The following is a 22,506-nucleotide window of genomic DNA, read 5'->3' as shown; positions in this document are numbered from 1 at the left end:
GTGAAAAAAGCTTCCACGTTGTCCTCCTTCAAATATAACATCAGAAAAGTGGATCTTAGCATGCTATTAGATGACAATAGCTGCTCTAACTGCTCTCTTTGCACTTCTTAATCTTTTATTTCTTATTTTTTATAAGTGATGGATACATTTGTACATATTGTATATAGTTCTCTCGAATTTCTTACTTGCTTATACTGTACATAGTTTTTCTTAATTTTTAATTAATGTATTAATTGATTTATTCTTTTAAAATTTATTTTAGTGTCCCCACTTAGTGGTTATATACCGCTATTACAGTTTTGACACTTTAATAAAGGTATCATCATCATCATCATCATCAACTTCGAATCCCGTTGAAGTCCCAAAATTGCTTAAATTGCGATTACCTTCTTCGTTGAAATTTGTATTTCCGCAGTTCACATCATCGTTCTATGTTTCATTCCTTTCACGGATTAAGATGAACTCATTAAATTAGCCTGCTCCCAATGTGTGGTCCTCGATAGCTCAAGTGGTTACAGCACTGCAGCGCCCAAAATATCAAATTCAAAGTATCAATCGAAAGAGCCAATCTAAGTCTTACATTTATTGGCTTTTGCTGCAATTAGTCTCTTTTAAAGTATGTATTTTGGGGGAAAAAAAACAGGATTCGGGAAAGCGATGAAAATTAAAATAGTGCGGGATGCGGGATTTTTATTAAAAAGGAGCGGGATTCGCACTGCCTGACATACAGTTCCCGGAGCAGAATCCGTATTGCATGCTGGGTAAATAAATTCGTGAGCCGATGGCGGAATGTGCGCGTGTAACCGCGGAATGAAAGAAGGTAAAATTCCTTTCTATTTTGGAGATAAGTCAGTTTAATCATGTTACCTTTAAGATAAACATCCGATGTTATACTCATCAAATTGTATGAGGTTCTAATTTGAAAACTATAGACACTTGCACGGGGAAAAGTCCATCGATTTCCCATCATTATTTATCAAGAAATTTAACCTTAACATTTAATTTGGATGCCACCTGGTGCTTGAAATTGTGAGATACTGTTTCAGCTACAAAGTTTTTTATACGTCGCGGTGCTGTTATTTATAGATAGCTGCACAATCATTGTACTGCGGGTGGTTATAATTTATATCTCTACCAGTTGTATCTATAGCAACGCCATTTCCAGCAACTGATTGTGCATTGTGATTGCGCTGTCTCTAATGATCGAAACTACGAAACAGCCCCCAAAGTGGCCAGCCTTTATTTTTTGGCGCGTAGAATAATAGTCAAAGAGTTTCAGCCATTAAAATTGTTAGGAAAATAAAAATCGCTGTAAACAGAACCTCTTCAATTAGCACCAAAAGAAGGGAATCTGACAGATATACAACTGAAATGCAAATAACATTTCAGGTCATTTCAGATTCAGGTCTGTATAATTTTTTATCTATGAGATGTGTAGAGGATGATTTTCAATCAAATTTACGGAATGTAGTTAGAGAGGCAACTTTTGCATCCTGTCCCATGGTGGGAAGCTAAATTTTGGCAGCTTATAAATGCAACAAGAGCGTTGGTGTAGTGTACGTAGGTGGGGGGGGGGGGGGGGGGGGGGTATCTTTAGCCACATCACTACCTTGATTTCAATTGAATTTTTTTTAAACTAAATATTTAGCCAGTGTAGGTGGTGGATTTGTTTTTGAACATGTGAGAGTTTAGATGGTAAAGCGGCTATGTTGAGAAGTGGCAAAGTGTCATTTTCTGCATGTCTTTGCAGCACCTCTGCCAAAACTTTGCTCCCACTAATGGGCCTGCCAGCCATGCAGGCTAACTAAATATCCAAGAAAATCGTTATTTCGCTTTCTTTTTTTAAACCGTATTTTGCAGGTTTTATTTGAAGGAAAACAGTGATCATGAGATAATATTTAGAATTTTGTAAAATCTTTTTTATTTACAGGTGTGTTAGCATGGGATGTGGATCAAGTACTCATCATCTAGTTACTGTTAATAAGGACAATGAGGCTGCTAGTGATCATCACAATAATTTGAACAATACTGCAGTTAGTTTCAGAGAGAATAGCTTACAGGGCCATAGTAGTTCAATTCAGTCACAAGGAAACAGAACTGTTGAAATTGAATTAAAGTCAGCATCAGGAGATATTAATAAAGCTAAAACTGAAAAGGAGGACAATAAAGGCTGTGTTTCTGCTATAGATACATCCAATAAAAATTATGCCACCAAAGCTAGCAGTACTGGGAAGAATTTGGAGGATACACATGAGGTCTCTTGTCACACTAGTGATAACAGTGAGAAAAAAGTTGCTAATGATGGAGCAGTCCAGAAAGACTCAGACATTTGCAGAGATTTGAACATGTCAGCATTGCATACATCTTCAAATGACACTGCAGTTTCAATGTCTTCCAGCCATAGACCTAATGAGAGTGATATCAACAGTATTAGTGATAGCCATGTGGAGAAAGCATGTCCCACAGAAGGTGCAAATAATACAGCTAGGGTTGAAAATGAAAGTAGAGATTTAGTTATAGATGAAGATGGGAAGAATCTCTCAAGCAGACTGGAAACAGCCTTTCAAGATAAAACAGAGACAACATTTTTCACCCATGAATTGGGGGAGAAAGAAAATCACAATTCTGTGAGTAAAGACCATGAAGAGAAAGAACTTATCAATGAGGACAATATGTCAAACACTTTAGAAAGGAAAAGGATATTAAGCACTCAAAATCAAAGTGAAAATTTAGTAACCAAGAATGATAAGAATGAATTGGGCTTGGATGAGCATGAAACAAATCTGCACAAACAGATGGAAACTGGCTCTGCAGAGTTGACTATGGTGATGTCAATCCTACAGAAATGTGGAGAGGAAAATACAGATACCTGTATCATTGGTCAAAACTCTTCTGAAATATCAGCTGTTCAAAATGATAAAATGGCAACAGACCTTGTTAGAGTTTCAGATCACCCTACATCGAGTACTTCTTTGAATGTTGGACTTCAAACATCCACAGATACTAACAGTAATTCTACTTGTAAAACTCTGCCTCCTTCTCCTGTTGATTCTAACCAGGAATTTATTGGTGTTAAAGATGAAGTTGTTCTGTCAGCTGTTGATAACCAGTTAGACAAAATTGTAACTCATGTTGAAGTGGAGTGGGATAAAAGTATGGTAATAAGTGAGAACTGTTCTTTGTCTTTGGGAGGAACATCACCAGAGAGCACTCATGAAACTGTCATTAAACACATGGCTTTGGAGTCAGACGTGGGAAGTCACTTGCAAAACACATCGTCTGGATCTGTTTGTGGCCATACTAAGTTGGTAAAACAGGAAACAAATTTCTCTGCTGAGAAAGAAGGAAATATTTTGATGTCAAGGTTTGATGGAGATGAGGAAAAGGACATAGTTCAGTTGGTTAAATCATCAAGGGAGAATTTGGAACCAGGAAATAAAAAAGAAACTTTGACAGACAATGTGACTAGTCTGCAGAAAATCCCAGAGTTATCAAGCAACCCACATGTAGAGGAAGTACCAACATACAGAGATATTAATGCAGAAAACAGGCTAATTTTAGCACTGAGGCTCTCTTGTAAATTATCCCCTGGGAATCTTGTTAAAGCTCTTGATACTGCAAGTGTAATGTCTCTTCATTTGATGCGCTCTCTATCACCAGGAGAAGTTAGTGTTACCAAGTTATTACAGAAACTTCCTAACTTGTCTGAACTTGACTTGTCAGGAAATCTGCTTGGACCTCAAGGATTCCGTGTTGTCTGTTTGGCTCTCTGCAGGAATAAAACATTGATGACTCTCAATTTGGCAAATAATTTGGCAGACACTGACAGTTCTGTAAGTATTGTACACAACTCAACGTGGTAAAAGTATATAGCCAAAGGGATGCACGGAGGGAGGTTGGATCCTGGTGTCCTGGGCACTGAAATCAGTGATTTATAAGCTTAATCTACATTTTCTGGGGTGCAAACGGGAGCCATGAGTGCTGCCTGAGAGTCTGCCAGAGTCATTTGCCAACCCCCATGTTAAATAACAGTGCAGCCTATGGTATAAAATTGCAAAACCCTTGGGTAGGCACTTTCTTTCTTCTTGGACATCCCAGTCCTCACTTGTGTGCATAACATTTTTTGTGTCTGCTTCACAGAAATTGTGGCCACTTGGTTCTAGGTTAGAAAAATAGGAAATCCTATGGTGTTAACATTCAAATGAAACCTTTTTAGTAGAACTTCTGCATGGTGCTACTTATTTCTTAGGATTTTACAAAATAAAGTTTGGAGTTTGGTGCCTTTTCTCCACTTCAGCCCCTATTAAGAGTTATGTCAGCAGATTTTGTATTTTGTAGTATGTTAACACTCATAGTTAGCCATATTACAACTACAGTCAACTCTCTTTAACCCTTTAAACCCTAAGATCAAAATTTGAATTATCATTTGTTGCCCCTATTCATTTCCTACAGAAGTAGTAGGGAGAAGTTGATAAAATATAAAGAAAGTGCATCTTGTGTGATCCTGTCTTCTCATGACCACTCTGTTTTACAAAGCATTGAAATTACAAGGAGAAATTTGATGCTCCGGATCGCTCTTAGGGCTTAAGGGGTTAAAGCAGGCACTGTAGGGACCTCCAGTTGGTGTCCTCATTAGTGAGAGTCTGTAATAGTGGGAGTCTATTTCAGTCAAACGACTATAATTTATTTTTGCCTGGGATTGAGCTGCTGTCCATATTATCAGGGTGTCCGTTATAGCAGAGTGTCCGCAAAGGAAGAGTTGACTGTAGTTGAGTATCAATGTTAATTTTTAGTCCCTTTTCTGCCAAAATGGTTTCAATACAGGAATGCATAGGGATCATGTTAACAAGTAACTGTTGCTTAGAGAGTCTTGATGTTTCTGGAAATGCTCTTGGAAATGACTATTTCTCACGCTGTGTTGGACCAGCACTGATGAAAAACAAGTCTTTGAAGACTCTGAAGTTTTCCAGTTGTGGCTCAACTGATGCTTCTGCTATTCTTGAAGCTCTGTGTGAGGGAAATGCAAGAATTGCAGTACTTGATGCCAGTAATAATCACTTTGGAGCTGCATTTGGTGATAGTTTGTCAAGAATCTTGCAGGTTATTGTAAACAAATTATTTTTAAGTCAGTCATCATTAATCTATGCTTAAACCTTAATGATTTCTCATCCATGCAGATCAAAGTGTACTATTAAAAGATCTACAGCAACTGTAGCAAAACTTGAGTGCCTATTCAAAATAACCCAATGATTTGTCTTCAAAACCATCACAACAGTCTAAACTCTAAAGTTAACCTCGTTGTATTTTATGTACCTTAATCCTTCTAACCTAAATATCGTTCATGTTGTAGTTTAACAGTTTATTTATATTAATGTCTGCAGATTAGTAGAAACTGGTGGCTGTAAGTTGAATTTTCAAAATGAATATATGAATTGTATTAACCTTTACAGAAGGAGGGGTGCTGTTTAAAGCATCTTGATGTTCATGCCACTAACTTAGGGGAAGAAGGAATGGCTTCTTTGCTAGCAGGAATACAATACAACGGCTCTCTTGTCAGTTTAAATGTTGCAGGAAACAAGGTAAATTTGGGTCCTCCAAAAATGCTCAGATATAGTGACTAGCCTGTCATTAAATTTTCTGTCTCAAAAAGGGAGGGGGGTCTAATTTAAATAGGGTGCTTATTGATATTTCAGTATCAATCAGGGTTCGTTTGTATGTTGAAAACTTAAGGTGAAGACACTTTAATTTCGGGAGTTTGATTTCAAGGCCTTCAAAGTACTTGAAATTTTGGCCTAATAAAGTGTACATTCAACAGTCTGATGCCTGTGATGCCCTTAAATGGCTCATTCACACAACAATGTTTGTGCTCATCCTAGCATTTAAGGTCAATTTGTTTTCTGTCGATAAAGATATCGTGTACATAATTATAGTTGAGTCTTCATGCCTTTCATTTTTAAATTTAATTTCAGGTTTCTGGTCTTTCGTTTTTAATGGACTTTTTGTTTAGCTGCATTTTCCATTCCAATCTAGAGGAGCTGGTCCTTAATGGCACCAAAGTTACTGATCAGCATGATGAGTGGAAACCATTAGGTCTGTCTAGCTTTGAGTGCTGTTAGCTCATCTTAATAGTAATTTATCTTTATAGCGTTGTCTTAAAGTTACGTATACATAATCATTGATCAAGGAATGAAAAGCCATTCCATTTTTTTGTCTTGCATAACTGGCAAAGAGACCCCATTAAGTTAAATTGTGTAGAAGGGAGCATTATACATTTGCGATGTTTTTATCGTTTTATTTTGACGTCTAATATAGATTCCCCTTTGATGGAAGGTAACTCCAGTGTTACCAAGTTACTTCTGTCTGGCTGTTCGCTGACTAACAAGGCATTGCAAACTTTATCAGAGAAGATTCCAGGAAAACTCAAACGACTCTGTGACTTGGATCTCTCCAGCAATGACCAACTATCTTCCGAGTGTCTATCGAGTATTTGCACCTTGATATCTCTCGCAGGTCGGTGTTTCTTAGCAATCGTTTTTGCTTCTTGAGATAAATTAATTTGAGGGATCTTTACCGACCATACAAGCTCTGAAAAGGTCGGGTTATAAAAATGGAAGTGTAGACTTCTTAACTACCCGACCAAAAGATTAACGTAAACGTTGTGGTTCAATTTTATCCTTGGTTTAAATTTTCTTTTCTTTTAGTTTTTGGTATGGTAATATACGATAATGATTCTTAAACAAAAGAAAGTAAAAATTAAACCAAGAATAGAATTGAACCACAACATACACAGCAACTCAGGTCAGCCGTACGTATCTGCAGGTATGTACAATAAACTGTGATGAAGTTGACCAAAATTATGTGTAATCCCTCTATCCAACAGTAATGCCTGCATGGATCTGACCCCCCTGCCACACCCCCACCCCCTGTCAAAAAGCTGTTACCAACTGAAGATCCCCTTAATCAAGCATAATTTTAAACAAAAAACACACACATTTTTACATTATTTCAAACGGATAAACTTGTCTTAGCAAATAAACTGTTGAGGACTTCAAGTTTGACTAACATGGAAGACGCTTGATAGAGCTACTTGAAAGGTAAATTCATGGGGGAAATGCTGAAACTCGCCGGGAAAGGAGGACAATAAAGTCCCCAAAAGCTTTCAATGTGGTCAGTAACGACACCTATTTATTCATTTAATGTGCCCGGTATATAATTCTAATTATTGATTTACAGGTCCAAGTCATTTATCTACATTAGACTTTTCATTGAACAGTGCTGATGGTATAGCTGTGGACATGGAAAAGCTACCAGAACTTAAAAATTTGAAAACTTTGTTGCTAAAGAAATGCAGAATAACCCCGCCGAGTTTGGTGGATCTTTCTAAGTTCATCGCCTTGGGATCTCCAGATTCTTTGCAAATATCGGCCTTGACTTTGGATGGAATCAAACTTTCTGGTACTGACTCCTTGAGGAGCATTCTTGGATTGTCGGCGGATACATTTTTACCTACAATTCCCTGCGGCAGTCTTGAGTTGCTGTCTCTTACTGGCTGTGGATTAAATGACAGAGATGTCAAACCATTGATGTGTGCTATCGCCGCCGGAAATGGAGTGCTCATTAAAGAAGTAAGACTCTCTGCCAACCGGCTCACAGATACAGCAGTAGACTACTTGATAGATCAGTCACCTGGAACGACTCTTTCTCTTCAAACGCTTGATCTTTCTATAAACAAGGTCTGTTCTTCTAAGTTTTTTCCTATATACAGGCTAAGGGGGCCGTAGGTTTCACCCTTAAAAACTCGAAATAAAATTAGAGTTTGATCCGTGGTAAGAGTAACTCACAGATGATGATTTTTCTCCCATGAGGGTTTTCAAGGACGACTCTGGCCCACTGATACCCACTGTTAAAGTTCATATCAAGAGTAAAAGAAGAGAAACTCTCTTTGTGAAAGGATATTGATTGGAGCTGTGCAAGGCATAACCTTTCTTATTAATTAACCTAGTGGGCAATTTTTAAAAAAATCTAAAATCAAAGGTCAAACTTATTTGTTTGAGTGTATGTTTGTTTTGCCAATAAACTGACACGAGAAAGTTCTATTCTTTCCACTGTGGCAGCCAAGACAGGGACAACAGAAACACTATTATGGGATCCGTCTTTAACGTGAGGTCAGGGAGTCAACCAGATTCAAAAGCCTTGTTTTTATGGTGCTGTTTGCATACCATCTACCCTGTTACTCGAGAATATGATTGCTTTATTTTATTAGATCCGAAATGGTGGAGCCGAGAAACTAGCTGGAGCCATCTCATCCAACAAACTAAGAAACCTGAACAGTTTATCACTGGCAGACAACTGTATTGGAAAAGCTGGAATTCTAGCTTTGGTTGGCATTATTTGTCCAGCTTCACATCTGAGAATACTGAATCTCAGAAGTCAACAGCAGCCTTTAGGGGAAGAGGACATGGATGAGATAATGGAACAAGTTGCCATGACTTTAGGTACATGTTTGCACAAGTAAGGCGTATTAAATTTGCTCTTTAGCTGACACTGACACAAATTCATATCGGTAAGCTGTGTGGTTATTCCACTTAGTGGGAGAGTATCTCCACCAATACCTTACAAACGGCGACAGCTATATATTACATGGATGTAACAAAAAAGGTTGACACAGGAACCCAGTGAGAAATAACTACGTTCTTGAAAACCGAGCCTAGTGTGCTTTTTAGAACGAGGGGTGGTCACAAAAACATGTTTTGCGCGGTCATACGGCTCAAGCAACATGTCTAAAAACAACTCATGTAACACACTACACGAAAAGGTTGGATTTGAATGGTGTCAGTAAAGAATTTTGCCCACAGACTTGAAAGTTACAACAATTTCATAGCTTCTGTGACTCATTTTGGAAAAGAGTGATAGCCTAGGCCGGGTTGTTTAAAGCTGCGTTAAGATAACTTTAGTGCGAAATTTGAATTCAGATGTGAAAGTTGAAACAGAAAGTTCAACAAAGAAAATTATCTGAGAAAATGCCTTTGAACGCTAGAAGAAAAGAAACCCGGATTATAGGTTTAACCTGAGTTAAATTTTACTGTGACACTCACAAAACCGTGCACACCAGAAATATTTGTGGAATGTTATGGTGTTGCGAGAAGTAAGCCAATAAGGCGCGAGATAACAAAACCGCAAACCGCAACGGTAATTAATTTGTGGTTTTGAGGTTTGCTTTCGTATCCTGAACTTTATTGTGATTGGGCAGTACACAATCAACACTCCTGAAATTTTTCAGGTGTTCATGGTTTTCTGAGTTTGACAGTAACCTGCGGCAAGAGCCATAATAGGACAGAGAGGGACACTCCCAGTCACGCCTTTGGGATATCTTAATCCCAAAAAAGTTATTTTTAGAACTATGCGGACCATGCGGAAACAGTTTCCGGTAAACTGGTTGACTTCCGGAAGATTCAGCGCGCCAAAGCGAGGCGGGGTCAATAAATGAAAAAAATGGCTGCTAAAGTGGAGGGGCAATGTGGAGGGTGTGTACTTGATAAATTGTCCTTCTTCAACGAAGAACCTACCATAGAAAATAGTTAAAACTTCTACACAAACGGATCCTTTACAAGAAACGGTAGAAATACAGTTAAAGCGACCGCGTGGACCATCGTTTTTGTTGGAACAGCTGGAAAGAGGACAAGTAGCATTGCGTTTTACACAAAATGCGCGGGTCCTACAAAGACGACCGTACAAGCGACCGTGTGGACGTATTTTCTGTTGAAAGAGGAAGGAAAAAACGTATAAAGGCTTCCAGTATTTTTCTCAAGGACATGACCAGGAATCATGTGGAAAACACCTTTCCCTGCTTTGACTGATATTTTGTACCGTACTTCACATGGGACAATTAACAATTATTCTTGAACACGAGGTGAATAGAAGCGGAATATTCGCGGCGAGGTTAATATTCCTAAAGCCACTATTCAGCAAGATTAAAAATCAGTAAGGAGACCATTTAAGTTCAATGTGATTGACGGTTTTGACGGATCAGTTCATGTGTGAAAATCGGTATGTGCAAAAGTTTGATCTTTACAGAATTTTCAAACATTGCAAATCAAATCGCAGTTAAAAATCCTTTCGCAAACAATGGCCTAATAATGGGTTATATGGAATAGCCAGAACTTTAAATTCTGCTTCCCAGCCTGTGAAGAAAAGAAGAGCTTTGTTTTCATCTGTCGACTCGCCAAGTTAGGGAAAAAGGGTTCTTGTGCAGCAAATTTGTGTTGTTCTTTAATAAGTGCAGACAATGGTGGCCCGGTTGCTCGAGGTAAGGCGCCGTTTCTCTGTAGTTTTCTTGACATTGAAATCTCGAAATTTCGTAAAGATTTGCTTTTAATTTTTTCTGTCACAAGTTGAATTTGATTTCTGGGGAAAATTCGCCTTTGAAGGAAATGTTGAGTTTACACAGAAACCACCTCTTCTTTTCAATTTGTAATTGTCAACATTCCATCGAGCGAAAAATACTGCTCAGTAAAGTTAATCGGAAAACGTTCTTGAATACTTTAAAGTCTTCCTTACCTTCAAAAAAATGGACCCTAGCGAATTCTGAAAGGTTCTTACTCTAAAAAAGATTGGCAAAACACCGAGCTATGTCATTTTTTACTCGAGAGGCTAAAACACCACAAAGATCACTGAATTCTGAAAACGATTTTTGCTTGTAAAAGCTTTATTTGTGTAAGGCATAAGCATATAACCCCGAAGCGTATAACTCTGTTGCAATGCTTCTGTGTAAGGTTATTTGTGTTTTTTCATGTTGAAATAAATACTACAGTATGATAATCTCATGTGGCGTTTATTTGCTTTATGTGGTTTTACCAAGCCTAATATTTTCCTCATACACCTGTAATAATGAACTTTTACAGATCCTGCACCACAATGTGTAGGTAAGATTTCCATACAAGCCCAAGCATTCATTATGTGTGTTAAATAATGTAAGCTTGCTGTATGTATAATAAATGTAGGGGTTTGAATGCAAATAGTACCACAGCATAATTCAAACTTCAGGCATTCGTGGATGCACAGGACGTTTTGATGTTGTGTTTGCCACTTAGTGATCCAGCAAGTTTTCTCTATTTTAGTAAGCACTCATGTTTTTAGGTGTCAGCTGCTGAATGTAGTCTTTTCTTTTTTTCATTATAGAACGCACTCAAAAGTATTAAGAATAAAAACTACTGCAATAAGTTCAAGCTGTTTATAGCTTCTTACTGAGTTGTGTCTTATTTTTTTTTTACCCCCTCCCACACAGAAAAAAATACAAACTTATAATAGTGTATGGCAAAACCTGTATATTTAAGCGGACCCCATATTAAAAGTTACATCCTATGTTAAGCAGATGAATAGCTCAGTATGTTTGAAAAGTTTCTAACCATATTTTCAGAAAAAACAATGTTTTCAAAAATAAATGTATCCATACCCATTTTAAGGGGTATTTTCTTTGTGTTAAAAGGTTTCAACCAATCATTAGAGCTGCAAACATTATAGCCAACTGAAGAAAACTTTACATTAATTTTATGTTCCAGACATGCATGGGATATCTGTTTTATCCAGACTCATAAGATTTTGTTATAAGGATTCATATACATGCTGCTTTGCAAATTTTTCTTGAATTTTGCTGCCTATAAACCAATCAGAAGTATAATACAGACAATAGTAAAGTGAGCACCTTTTTGCATTTCAACATGTTGAAACATTGACTTTATTGATATTAATGTTGCATTTCTGATGCTCTTAAAGCCGAGTCTGCAGGCAGAGCAAGTTTGTGTGATCTTTTGCTTTTAAGGCATCCACCATGACAACCCAATCTTTCCCTTTAAATAATCTAATAAATTCACATGTTGCTGGCCTGCACATTATGATTGATCAGGCCTCATGCAACCATTAAGACACCACAGGAAAGTTAAGCTGATCAGTATTTGAGAATATGACCTTCATTGAGGAAGGGTTTAAGTTAAAAATGGCAGTATCACATTAAAATAAAACCTTTGGTCACACCTTGACCTCTTAATTAAGTCAACTGAGTTTCTTTCATTGGTGAGACAATCAATTTATGCACTTGCATGCCAGGGTTGCATTGAGAGAAACATTCTGGAGCAATAAAACATAGTGTGTGACTGAATCAATTGCATCTATTCATGCCATGGCTTGAAAGAGGCAATGTAGGGGAAAGCATCTAGAAGGAGACAAATTAATAGTAATGTAGTGTGTACAATAACATGTGTAGGTTGAGTTTGATCATCCGGGTGAACGTAGTCCTGAATAGGACTGTTGTTGTTGACAGTGACTACGTTCACCCGGACGATCAAACTCAACGTACTTTTGAAATGACTCCTGGGTTCAAACCTTTCACAATAATGTGTGTGTCACTCAGTAATGGTCACACTCTTCCCAGTATTCCTCAAATTTCAAATCCCAAATGCATTGGCAGCCATATAGTTTAACAGAAGTATAAAAAATAATAAATAAATAAATAAGTGCTCCCTTGCCCCAAAATATAGAACTTGCACTGTTTGTCAAACTTGTACATTATTTTCCCCAGTACCAATTCCGTGGCAAGGTCATGCAGAGATCTTAAAAGAGAATTCATGATTGCTAGTATTATTGTTCCTTCAATTCAACCTGTCAGAAAACAACAGAAAAGTTTGCAGACACTGAAAGACATATAGACTGCAAGCAGTCTCTCTTTTGGTTGAAAATGTGTAAGCAAGAGTATTTGAGCAGCGTATTCGAATTTGCGCCCTTGCAACTCACACAACTTCGCTGCTCAAATACTCTCGCTTACAGATTTTCAAGCTGAAGAGAGACTGCTCACAGTCTAAAAGACACACAACATAAAATGATGTACCAGTTTTATGAAACCTTTACATATTGTATTTTATATTATATCTTCAGGGAGGGAGCCAGCCTGGCATAAGGACTCAGTTCTTCTCTCTTTGCACCCTCACTCATCCTTCTTTTTACCACCTATTTTTATGCATACAAGGTTGTTATAAATAAAAAAAAACCCTGTATAATTTTAAGAATTAGGGGGACATCCACACAAACTTTGCTGCTTTCTGCTTATTAGAGATATCCACTAAATACTGGTTTGTTTTTCTTAAATTGTGGAAAGAAACGTTTTGCCACATTTTGAGCTATTCGACTGCTGAATACAGGGTGTCTGCTTAATATGGGGTCTGCATACCATACAATGTAGAAGATGAGTTAATTAGGCTTTCACTGAGGAGGGGAGGTACAAGAAATAAGACATAATTATAAACAAGAAGCTATACACAGCTTGAACTTATTGCAGTAGTTTATATTCTTATCACTTTTGAGTGCTTTCTATAGAGAAAAAAAGAAAAGACTACATTCAGCAGCCGACACCTAACACCACGAGTGCTTACTAAAGTAGACAAAACTTGCTGGATCAATAAGTGGCAAACACAACATCAAAAGGTCCTGTGCATCCAAACCCCTATATTTATTTTGCATGCAGCAAGCTTATATTATTTAACACACATAACAAATGTTTGGGGTTGTATGGAAATCTTACCTATACATTGTGGTGCAGGATCTGTAAAGGTTAATTATTACAGGTGTATGAGGAAAATATGAGGCTTGGTAAAACAAACTCCAGATGAGATTATCATACTGTCGTATTTATTTCAACACCGTTTGCAACATGAAAAACACAAATAACCTTACACAAATAAAGTTTTTACAAGCAAAAATCGGTTTCAGGATACACACTCAGTGATAGTGTTTTAACCTCTAGAGTAAATAATTCGTGAGCTCGTTGTTTTGCTAATTTTTTTAGAGTAAGAACCTTTCAGAATTCGGCAAAATCCTAGGGTCCACTCTTTTGAAGGTATGAAAATACTTCAAAGTTTCAATATTTTTTGCTCGATGGAATGTTGACAATTACAGTTTAATCGAGTAGAAGGGGTGGGTGAACTCAACATTTCCGTTAAAGACAAATTTTCCCCCGAAATCAAATTCAACTGACTTATGAGAAAAAAAACTGAAAGCAAATGTTAACGAAAGCTCGAGATTTCAATTAAACAGGGCAGAGAAAACTACAGAGAAACGGCTCCTTACCTCAAGCAACCGGGCCACCGTTGTCTGCACTTACAAAGAACAGCACAAATTAGCTGCACAAAAAACCTTTTTCCTCTAACTTGGCGCGTCGACAGATGAAAACAAAGCTCTACTTTTCTTCTTAGGTTTGGAAGTACAATTTACACTTCTGGCGATTCCATATAAACCATATTGGCTATTGTTTCCGATTTGATTTGCAATGTTTGAAAATTCTGTAAAGATGAAACCTATTGTTTACCGATTTCCACGCATGATTTGATCCGTCAATCAAATTGAGCTTTTTGGTTTCTTTACTGATTTAGGAACATTAACCTCCGCTTCTATTAACCTCGTGTTCAATAAAGAATTGCTAATTGTCCAATGTGAAGTGCGGAACAAAATATCAGTCAAGCAGGAAAAGGTGTGTTCCACAAGATTCCCAGTCATGTCCGTGACCAAAATACTGGAAACCTTTATACGTTCTTTTCCTTCCTCTTTCAATAGAAAATATGTCCACATGGTTGCTTGTACGGTCGTCTTTGTAGGACCCGCGCATTTTGTCGTCAACGCTTATCCGGGCCGCAGTGCTACTTGTCCTCTTTCCAGCTGTTCAAACAAAAACGATGGTCACGCGGTCGCTTTTACCGATTTCTATCGTTGCTTGTAAAGGACCCTTTTGTGTGGAAGTTTTAAGCAGTTTCTATGGTAGGTTCTTTGTTGAAGAAGGCCAATTTATCAACTTCACATCGTCCCTCCACTTGTGCCGCCATTTTTTTTATTTGTTGACGGCGCCTCGCTTTGGCGCCCTGAAATCGTGAAAGCGAGTCTTCCGGAAGTCAACCAGTTTACCGGAAACTGTTTTCGCATGGTCCGCATAGTTCTAAAAATAACTTTTTTGGGATTAAGATATCCCGGCCAACGCCCTGAGTGTCCCTCTCTGTCCTATTATGGCTCTTGCCTGCGGTTAATCTTGTCGTTTTAATAAGCAGCATGTTGGGATTAGGATATATCTGTTTAGTATATACACACTCAGTGATCTTGGTAATTCAAGCAATCTGATTGGTTAGCTATCTCGGACTATGACGTTATATTCACCGCGCTAGGCGGTGAATATAAAGCCGAGCAAAATCGCTGTCGTGAACTGGGTGTTTTGCCAAAGTTTCAAAGTAAAACCTGTTTGAAAATACACGAATATCCAAGTGCTGATGACTTTGAAGGCAAGAAAAGACTTCATGGTGTTTAAACAGCCTGATTTATTGTGAAGTGGTTTACTTTAGCTGACTTTTTGTACGCTCAAAGCTATGTTTACCACTACAGAGGAAAACGAGGTCGCTTTGTCACTGTTTTGTGATTTCGGGATTTTCTCGCAAGACCAATTTTGCCTATAAATAGAGGTTAATTTATGGAGAAGAGAGGAAGGCAAATATTTTCGAAAATTGTACGTGCCAGCAAGTTAACAAGGCAAAGAACTTTGGAGATAAACAACGCTCACCTTGATCGCAGCCGCTGTTGACAGCATTTGCAAGAAGCGACGAAGAAAACTTTCTCATTCACGGTGAGTTGACAGAAACAAATAAAGCTCTAGATACTTTTTTTTTCAGAATTGGGTAGTAATTTAAATTTTCGGCGTTTTCTTTTAAACCGTTGATGCTAAAGCTTACAAAACTCGATACAAAAGGATTAAAACTATCATTTGCCATGTTTGAAGATACTGTAAAGATCTAACTTTTGCGCATCCACTGTTTACGGCTTCGTGTTCACGCATGAATTTTCACCCGTCAATCAAACTAATGGTTTTTTAATGGTTTCCTTTCTGATTCTGTTCAGATCACTTCGTGTGAATATACTAAAACAATTATTCACCTCAGGCTCAGTTAATATTGTTGAATAATCCCCTCGACTTCGTCTCGGGGATTATTCAACAATATTAACTTCGCCATCGGCGAATAATTGTTAAGTAATATATTCGTGTTTTGGTTGCTCCAGATCAGTGAAGAAACAGTAAAACAAACACTAGGATATATTTCAAGTCTCTCTTGACTTCCGCATTTTGAAAATACTTTGTATAGCAGTGTGAGTTCCCTGATCTTGGCTTTCGCGTTCCCCCAGCAATTCCGCTAGTGTATTCACTGGCACGTTCGGCTCAGGCAACGAGCTCTTTTTCAAAGTGAGCTATAGCGGCTGTGACAGTGAGAGGGTTAACGGAGACAGTTAAGACAGAAGATGTATTGTGTCCACTAATTTGCAGGATTTGATTTGCAAAACAGTGAAGGATCCGCACCAGACTGTAGTCATCTTCCATCAAACCTGTCAATCAACCTGACAGGGCTTGGCGGTGAACCTGGTGAACTGGGACCGAAACTAGACAGTCAGGCGATATTGACAGATTACAGCTCAAAGCACCGCAGAACCTTAACACTGCAAGACGCGCTCAAGATGTCAGCGGTATTGACCCACCAAAAACTGGACTCTACAGAGATGAGTCAAAGAGATTGGAACCTAGTTATCAGTGCCGACAAAGACGCACCTGCCTGGCTGCAGCTTGCGTCACAGAGAGAATGCGCAGTTTATGTCAGTAACCTACCTCTGAGTGTAACTGCCGAGAAGCTGGAAGGGTTGTTAGATAATGATGCTGAGTGTAATGTCAAGGAAGTGTATCTACTTAAGGTTGGTATTCACGGCTACGCGTCTGGGGTGGGTTTAGCTTTCGTTTGATTTATTTGAAAGTACGTTCGAGGCTTTCCACTGAGTCACTGAGTCTATAAGTCAGTCACTGTCAGTTATTCAGACCCCACAGACTTGGTACATCAAGATGTCAAAAAAAAAAAATGCTGAAATAACCTTGTTATTGTACATACCGGCTCCCTCTGAAGAAGGGCTACGAATTGTGAAAGTTGGCACTTTTCGTCCGTAAATACTAAACCATTTTTAGCTGGCAAATAATGAGCCAGTCTCAGTCATGCCAAGCCAGTAGTCGGGTAGGCAGGCTGTTGGTGAGTCCGATCTTCGGTCAGTCAAGTCACTCGACCAATCAGTCGGTCAGACAGAACAGGTCAGACAAACAGTTAGTCATTCAAAGTAGTCAGTAAGACGGACAGTAAGTCAGTCAGTCAGTCAGACAGACGTTATATTAGTTAGACAGTCAGCAGTTCAGTCAGCCAGGCAGTCGGTCAGTCATATAGTTGGGTAGTCAAACAGCAAATCAAATCAAATATCTAGTAAGGCAGTTAAGCAATCTGTCAGTCACTAGTGAAGTCTATCGTCGTTTCAATCGGTTAGTCAACCTTCCAGTCATCCAGCCAATCAATTAGCCTAATAGTCTGATATTCAGTGGTCAGTTTTCTGTGTACCCTTCCGTTGCAATTTTGATTCATATACGGGAACTCACTACAAATAATATGGTATCTGAAGTTGTTGGCGTATTTAATTTGTTCTGTAATCGCGTTTCTGGCTCTTTAGGATCAAGTTTTAAGAAAGCCAAATGGTTTGGCTTGGGTCCTTTTTACGGACATCACTTCAGTGCAAAGAGCTGTTGATTACTACAACTCTGGTCAGGCTGTCATGTACGGAACACCATTTGTCATTTCCACCATATATGTTCATATTTTAGCTGCTGGCTCTGAAGTAAATGTAAAGAATAAAGCAATGTAAGTGATTTTAATGGTCATATTTTTTCAGGTCTTCCGATGTATTATTATTATCATCATCATCATCATCATCATCATCATCATCATCATCATCATCATCATCATCATCATCATTATTTATATTCTTAGTAGCAGTAACCAAAGGTTAGGGAGTTGCGGGCGAAGAAGTAGGTTTAGCTTAAAGGTGCGATTGATGTTGAGAACCGCTTTCATAATTGTGTACGTTAATCGAAGAAAGCCCTTTTAGTTTCAGTGTCAACAAAAGACCTCAAAAGGAATTACGGCGGATCATGAACGTGGAAAATGTATTGAACAACACAGTAAACAAGACTCGTATTGAATTCAACGGTTTATTTAGGGTGGCTTAGATACAATTAGCCTGCGGACTGTGATAAGCGAGGAGAGAAGGCTGTATTCGCAGGCAAAGGTACAATAAAAATAGTAGTGCGAGACACAAACAACGATCAGTGTGGAATGTATACAGTCATGTCTCCGTGAAGGATTATTATTCTATCGAAATGTTATAGAAAATCACGAAAAGACTTACTGACGCTTTCAGATGACAAGCAATGTAACATGCTTAGAAACGTATAGAAATTTATAACAAAGTTCAGATATAACGCACACTCTGATTGGTTGAAAAAACATGGTTTTTGAGAGTATAAAACACGGAGCTAAAGCTGTCACTCCATCTGAAGATCACACCATGCCGCGGTGGTTTTCAAGACCAAAGTTTCGCATTTCAGGGTTAAAAATACACCGTTTAAAGCCACAAATTGAAGGGAAAAGTTCAAGTGAATGCTCAGTTTTCTTCTTGTCGACAAGGAAAGCTTTTGGTTACGAATCGTCCTGCAAGGAATTCAACGATGTTTTCTTCACGGGAGAGCGTGAAATGTCCTGTTTGAAATTCATTCTAAGGCAGCGAAATTTTTGAAGACTTTTCATGTACATTTTTTAGTCTACGTCTTTAAAAGGGAATTTATGTATGTAAAAATGTTTCACAAACGTTTTATGAATTTTGTCATCGACACTAAAGAAAAATAACAAAATACACCCCGATTTGAGATGGACTTTGTGTTAGATTTCGCTATGTGCTCATCCGATTTTACTTGCTTTTAGATTAACTTCTTAGCTTTGAATAAAAAGTTTTAAAAAATTCATTCATGGCATTAGCTCAAAATACGATCGCAAGACTAGAGCATAACTTATGCGAAGACGTGGGCGAATTTTATAGAATTTTTACTTACAGGTACAGTTTTTAAACACTCTTCGTTACGAAGCTGAAGCAGTTTGTTTTCGAACTGTCATGTTAATGACGTCCTAGTTCTAATTGGCCGCAATTCGCCCGTTTTAAAAGCACTTTTTACCTTTAGAAACTGATTTTTCGACGTAAAAAGCACATTTCTTCTGCATTCATTCACAGAACGTCTCGCTTGTTTCACTTTGTGAATAGTGATAGGGTTGATATTTTGACTGCCTTTGTCTTATTCAACCAATCAAATCATTTGCCCATTCTAAAATGGATCGTGATTGGCTAATTAAGCGTGTTTTATGAGAGTGTAGAACGTGCTGAGGACAATCTGGTTCGCTTTGAAAATTAAGTTGGTTTTGAAAATTAGAAAGCGATGCGTGGGCAATTTAACGGATTCTTTATCATAAAACAAATAAGGAAGGCTTGACTGTGCTCTGTTCTGTTGTAAAGAACTAAGGAAGTGGCTATAGTACTCATGAAGTAGCCAGAGAAAAGAGGTCGTTTCCCCCTACGCTTCCTGCGTGCTTCACAACAGAACAGAACACAGTCAAGGCTTCTTTATTTGTTAAATAAAAACCATGCACTGTAGCGTAACCTGGATAAGATTAATTGCAATACTTGTATCTTACCGAAGACTCGTCCTGCACCAAGTTAAGATCAAGCTCTACTTTCATTTACCTTGGTAAATAGGTTTCCAGCCGGTAAAGTTAATCGAAAAGCCTTGCATTTAGTACATAACGTATATACCTGAATTTAGTACGTGCATTTTCGAATCGAACAAATATAGTTGCATTCCTTGCATTTGCATTCACTCGATAACCGTGACATCAGGTAGACCTTAAACTCAACACCAAGGCCTTCTCGGCCACATACCATGCATATTAGACTGATTTAGCATCGGGACCCAGCCTTCATTTAGGACGGCGCGCCGGGTCAAAGGCCTTGGTACCAAGTTAAATTCCCGCGTCCTGAGACTGTGGCGTCGCGTTGCGAACGTGGAATTGAGTATTTCGGCGTCTTGTCGAGAACGGCGAGTTCAGCAATGGTAAATGCACCGATAAAGTGAGTGTTATAATTAACTTGTGTTATAGAACAGATTTTCAGCCCTTTGAAATGTTATTTCATTACCTTTTGGCGTTGTGTTTCAACTTTTCGACTTTGCATTCCAGTTCTTTAAGGAGAATTGATTCCATCTTTTGGCTATTTGAAGAAGCAGTATAGAGCCCGGTTTTGCTAAATCAAATAAGCCCCCCTCTGAAATAAGCCTTCACTCTCAATTAGCCCCTCTCCCCTCAAACGTGCTCTAAATAAATAATCCCCCTTGGTCTTAATAGATTATTTACAGTAGCTTCAAATATTTTTTCTTGACATTTATTCTCATCATTGTTTATGATGTTATGAGTGAATAAAAGTTTAAATATTTGGAATGGGTACTATTTGTATATTTTCAAAGCTTAATAAATATATCAATACCATTACTAGTAAAGTTGTTGTCTCTAAGTGTTCTAAGTTGCCGATTGTCTGGACAGAAACTGCTACACTTGAATGATTTCCCAAGCAAGGGGTAGGAAAACAACACTGATCGCAAACATCTTTAAAGTTAAATTACGTTAGCCTTAACTTCAATGCATGGACACATTTGTGGCCGTTGTAAACTTCACGCTGCTTATTCTTGGGTTGAGCCATCTTGCACAAGGTACCGTCCACGAAGCCGAATCAATTTGCTAGTGGTGCTCCACGGGAATGGATACTTTGAAAAGGTCGGTTCCAAGAGTTTAAACGGTGTTAGTGTTCCGTCCGGTAAACAAAGGCTAATACGTTATTAAAAATCAGACATAACTCTGTTGGATTTCTTCGAAACCTCAGCGCCATATGACTGTATCTGCAAGGAAAAGAAAGCCTTTTTAGCAAAATGCAAAGACCTTCCATACCAGAGCAGACCGTCCTCTGCCAGCAAACAAATCTATCGGGAAATTTTAATGTGCGGAGCAGTACACCAAGGTCAGATTTGTCAAATCTTTACTCGATTTTACATTACTTTACATCCCAGCCATCCAAGACAAAGTTGTCATACTCCCGATGCGGAAATATTTCTCTTGAATAGTTTTCTTTATAAAGAACCGTAAATTCCACATCATCAATGGTATCTTCGAAGTAAGAAACCAGTAAAACATCTCGATCACTTTGAAGGTCACAGGCTGCAGCCATGTTTACAAATATGCGTCCGCGGAAGTCCGCCTCCGCCTTTTGTATTTTGCGCTAAATCCATTGCCTACGTCGCAGACGCTCTAAACCTTCTGTATGGAGCGGACTATACAAATGGTTTAGACGAGTGCGTGGGCCGGCTGCAACGTAGGCTATAAATCCAGAGTATCAGGTGACGTCGGGCCCAGTACTCCCGTCCTTGATAACGGCCAATCAACGGCGCGTCCTAATGTTAGTCGTTACGTCCTGGTGCTAAATCAGTCTTAGTACGCAGAACACGGTCATCCCAAGAATGTGGACTGGTTTTGAAAAAACCTCCCTATACCGTCTATACCATATTTTCCCGTGCATATAGCTTTCTGGTTCAGTCAACTCCTGTAAATTTCTTTTTGCAGAAATCGAGCATGAACTAGTTTGACCGCTCTCATTTGTTCTAGTTTAGCCTTTGAAAAGAAGAGGTAGTGAATTGTTCCTAATTTCAGTTGCTTCATGTTTTCCTCATAATCTTTTTATGTCAGGAAAGAGATGGACCAACGAGCAGAAGATCGTAAGGCGGATCGAACTGCGAATGCGGAACTAGTTCAATCAAATTACAAAGAAAGTCTAGCACGTCACGAGTATTCTGCCCAGCATCCTGCGTACGCAGATGGTCGTGTTTGGTGAGGACTGGTAAAGGCAACTATCAAACGGTCGTGTGAAAATTGAGTGTTATTGTTTTCTTTTTTTAGGTTTAATTTTTAATTTTTTTCACAAAGAAAACAAGGCTGGACTGGTTTTGTCGACGTTTTTTTGTGATTTTTCCTTTAACTTAGTCAGCAGTAGCACATGTACGTATTGTATTCTTTGATCGAAAGAATTCCTTGGCAGGTAATTTAAATTTGAAGACGTTGTTTATATCAAAAGCTTGTTTTGTAAGCGTATATTTGGCCACAAGTCTTGTACATTCTCTATACCTTTTCGAAGATTTCCTGTGGGTTTTCCTCAAATTCGAAAGTTTTAAAACCTGAGCCACTTTCAGAGAAGGTATGTAGTGTGATGTAGTCGAAAGAATTTTTCGGCGGAGTAGTTATCTTTCGAAAATATTTTTGAAAAAAAGATTACATGTTTTATAGATCCTATATAACTGATACTTCGTTGATCTTACTATCTTTTAATAAAGAGAACGTTTATACTTGTATTTATTGTAAAGTTAATGAATAAAACGCCTGTGGTGTATTCTCAGTACAATTGGCTGGGACCTTCTTTACGCACGTCTCTTCACTTCCGGCCAATCTTAGGTCAGGGTTATGTACACTGGTGGCTCACGTA

General features: G+C 38.4%; 1 protein-coding gene across 1 annotated transcript; it reads left to right on the top strand.

Moving 5' to 3' along the window:
- Window positions 1-1,984: 1,984 nt before the first annotated feature.
- Window positions 1,985-22,375, top strand: LOC140935072 (uncharacterized). The gene is made up of 10 exons (XM_073384605.1): window positions 1,985-3,833; window positions 4,825-5,100; window positions 5,451-5,579; window positions 5,970-6,090; window positions 6,313-6,510; window positions 7,234-7,733; window positions 8,264-8,495; window positions 16,343-16,761; window positions 17,554-17,741; window positions 21,717-22,375. The coding sequence occupies exons 1-10, from the start codon at window positions 2,346-2,348 to the stop codon at window positions 21,859-21,861; spliced, it is 3,696 nt and encodes a 1,231-aa protein (XP_073240706.1). The 5' UTR covers window positions 1,985-2,345; the 3' UTR covers window positions 21,862-22,375.
- Window positions 22,376-22,506: the final 131 nt, after the last annotated feature.

Source organism: Porites lutea, chromosome 4 (assembly GCF_958299795.1).
Source record: "Porites lutea chromosome 4, jaPorLute2.1, whole genome shotgun sequence".
NCBI lineage: Eukaryota > Metazoa > Cnidaria > Anthozoa > Scleractinia > Poritidae > Porites > Porites lutea.
This window is presented reverse-complemented; position numbering and strand designations above follow the sequence as displayed.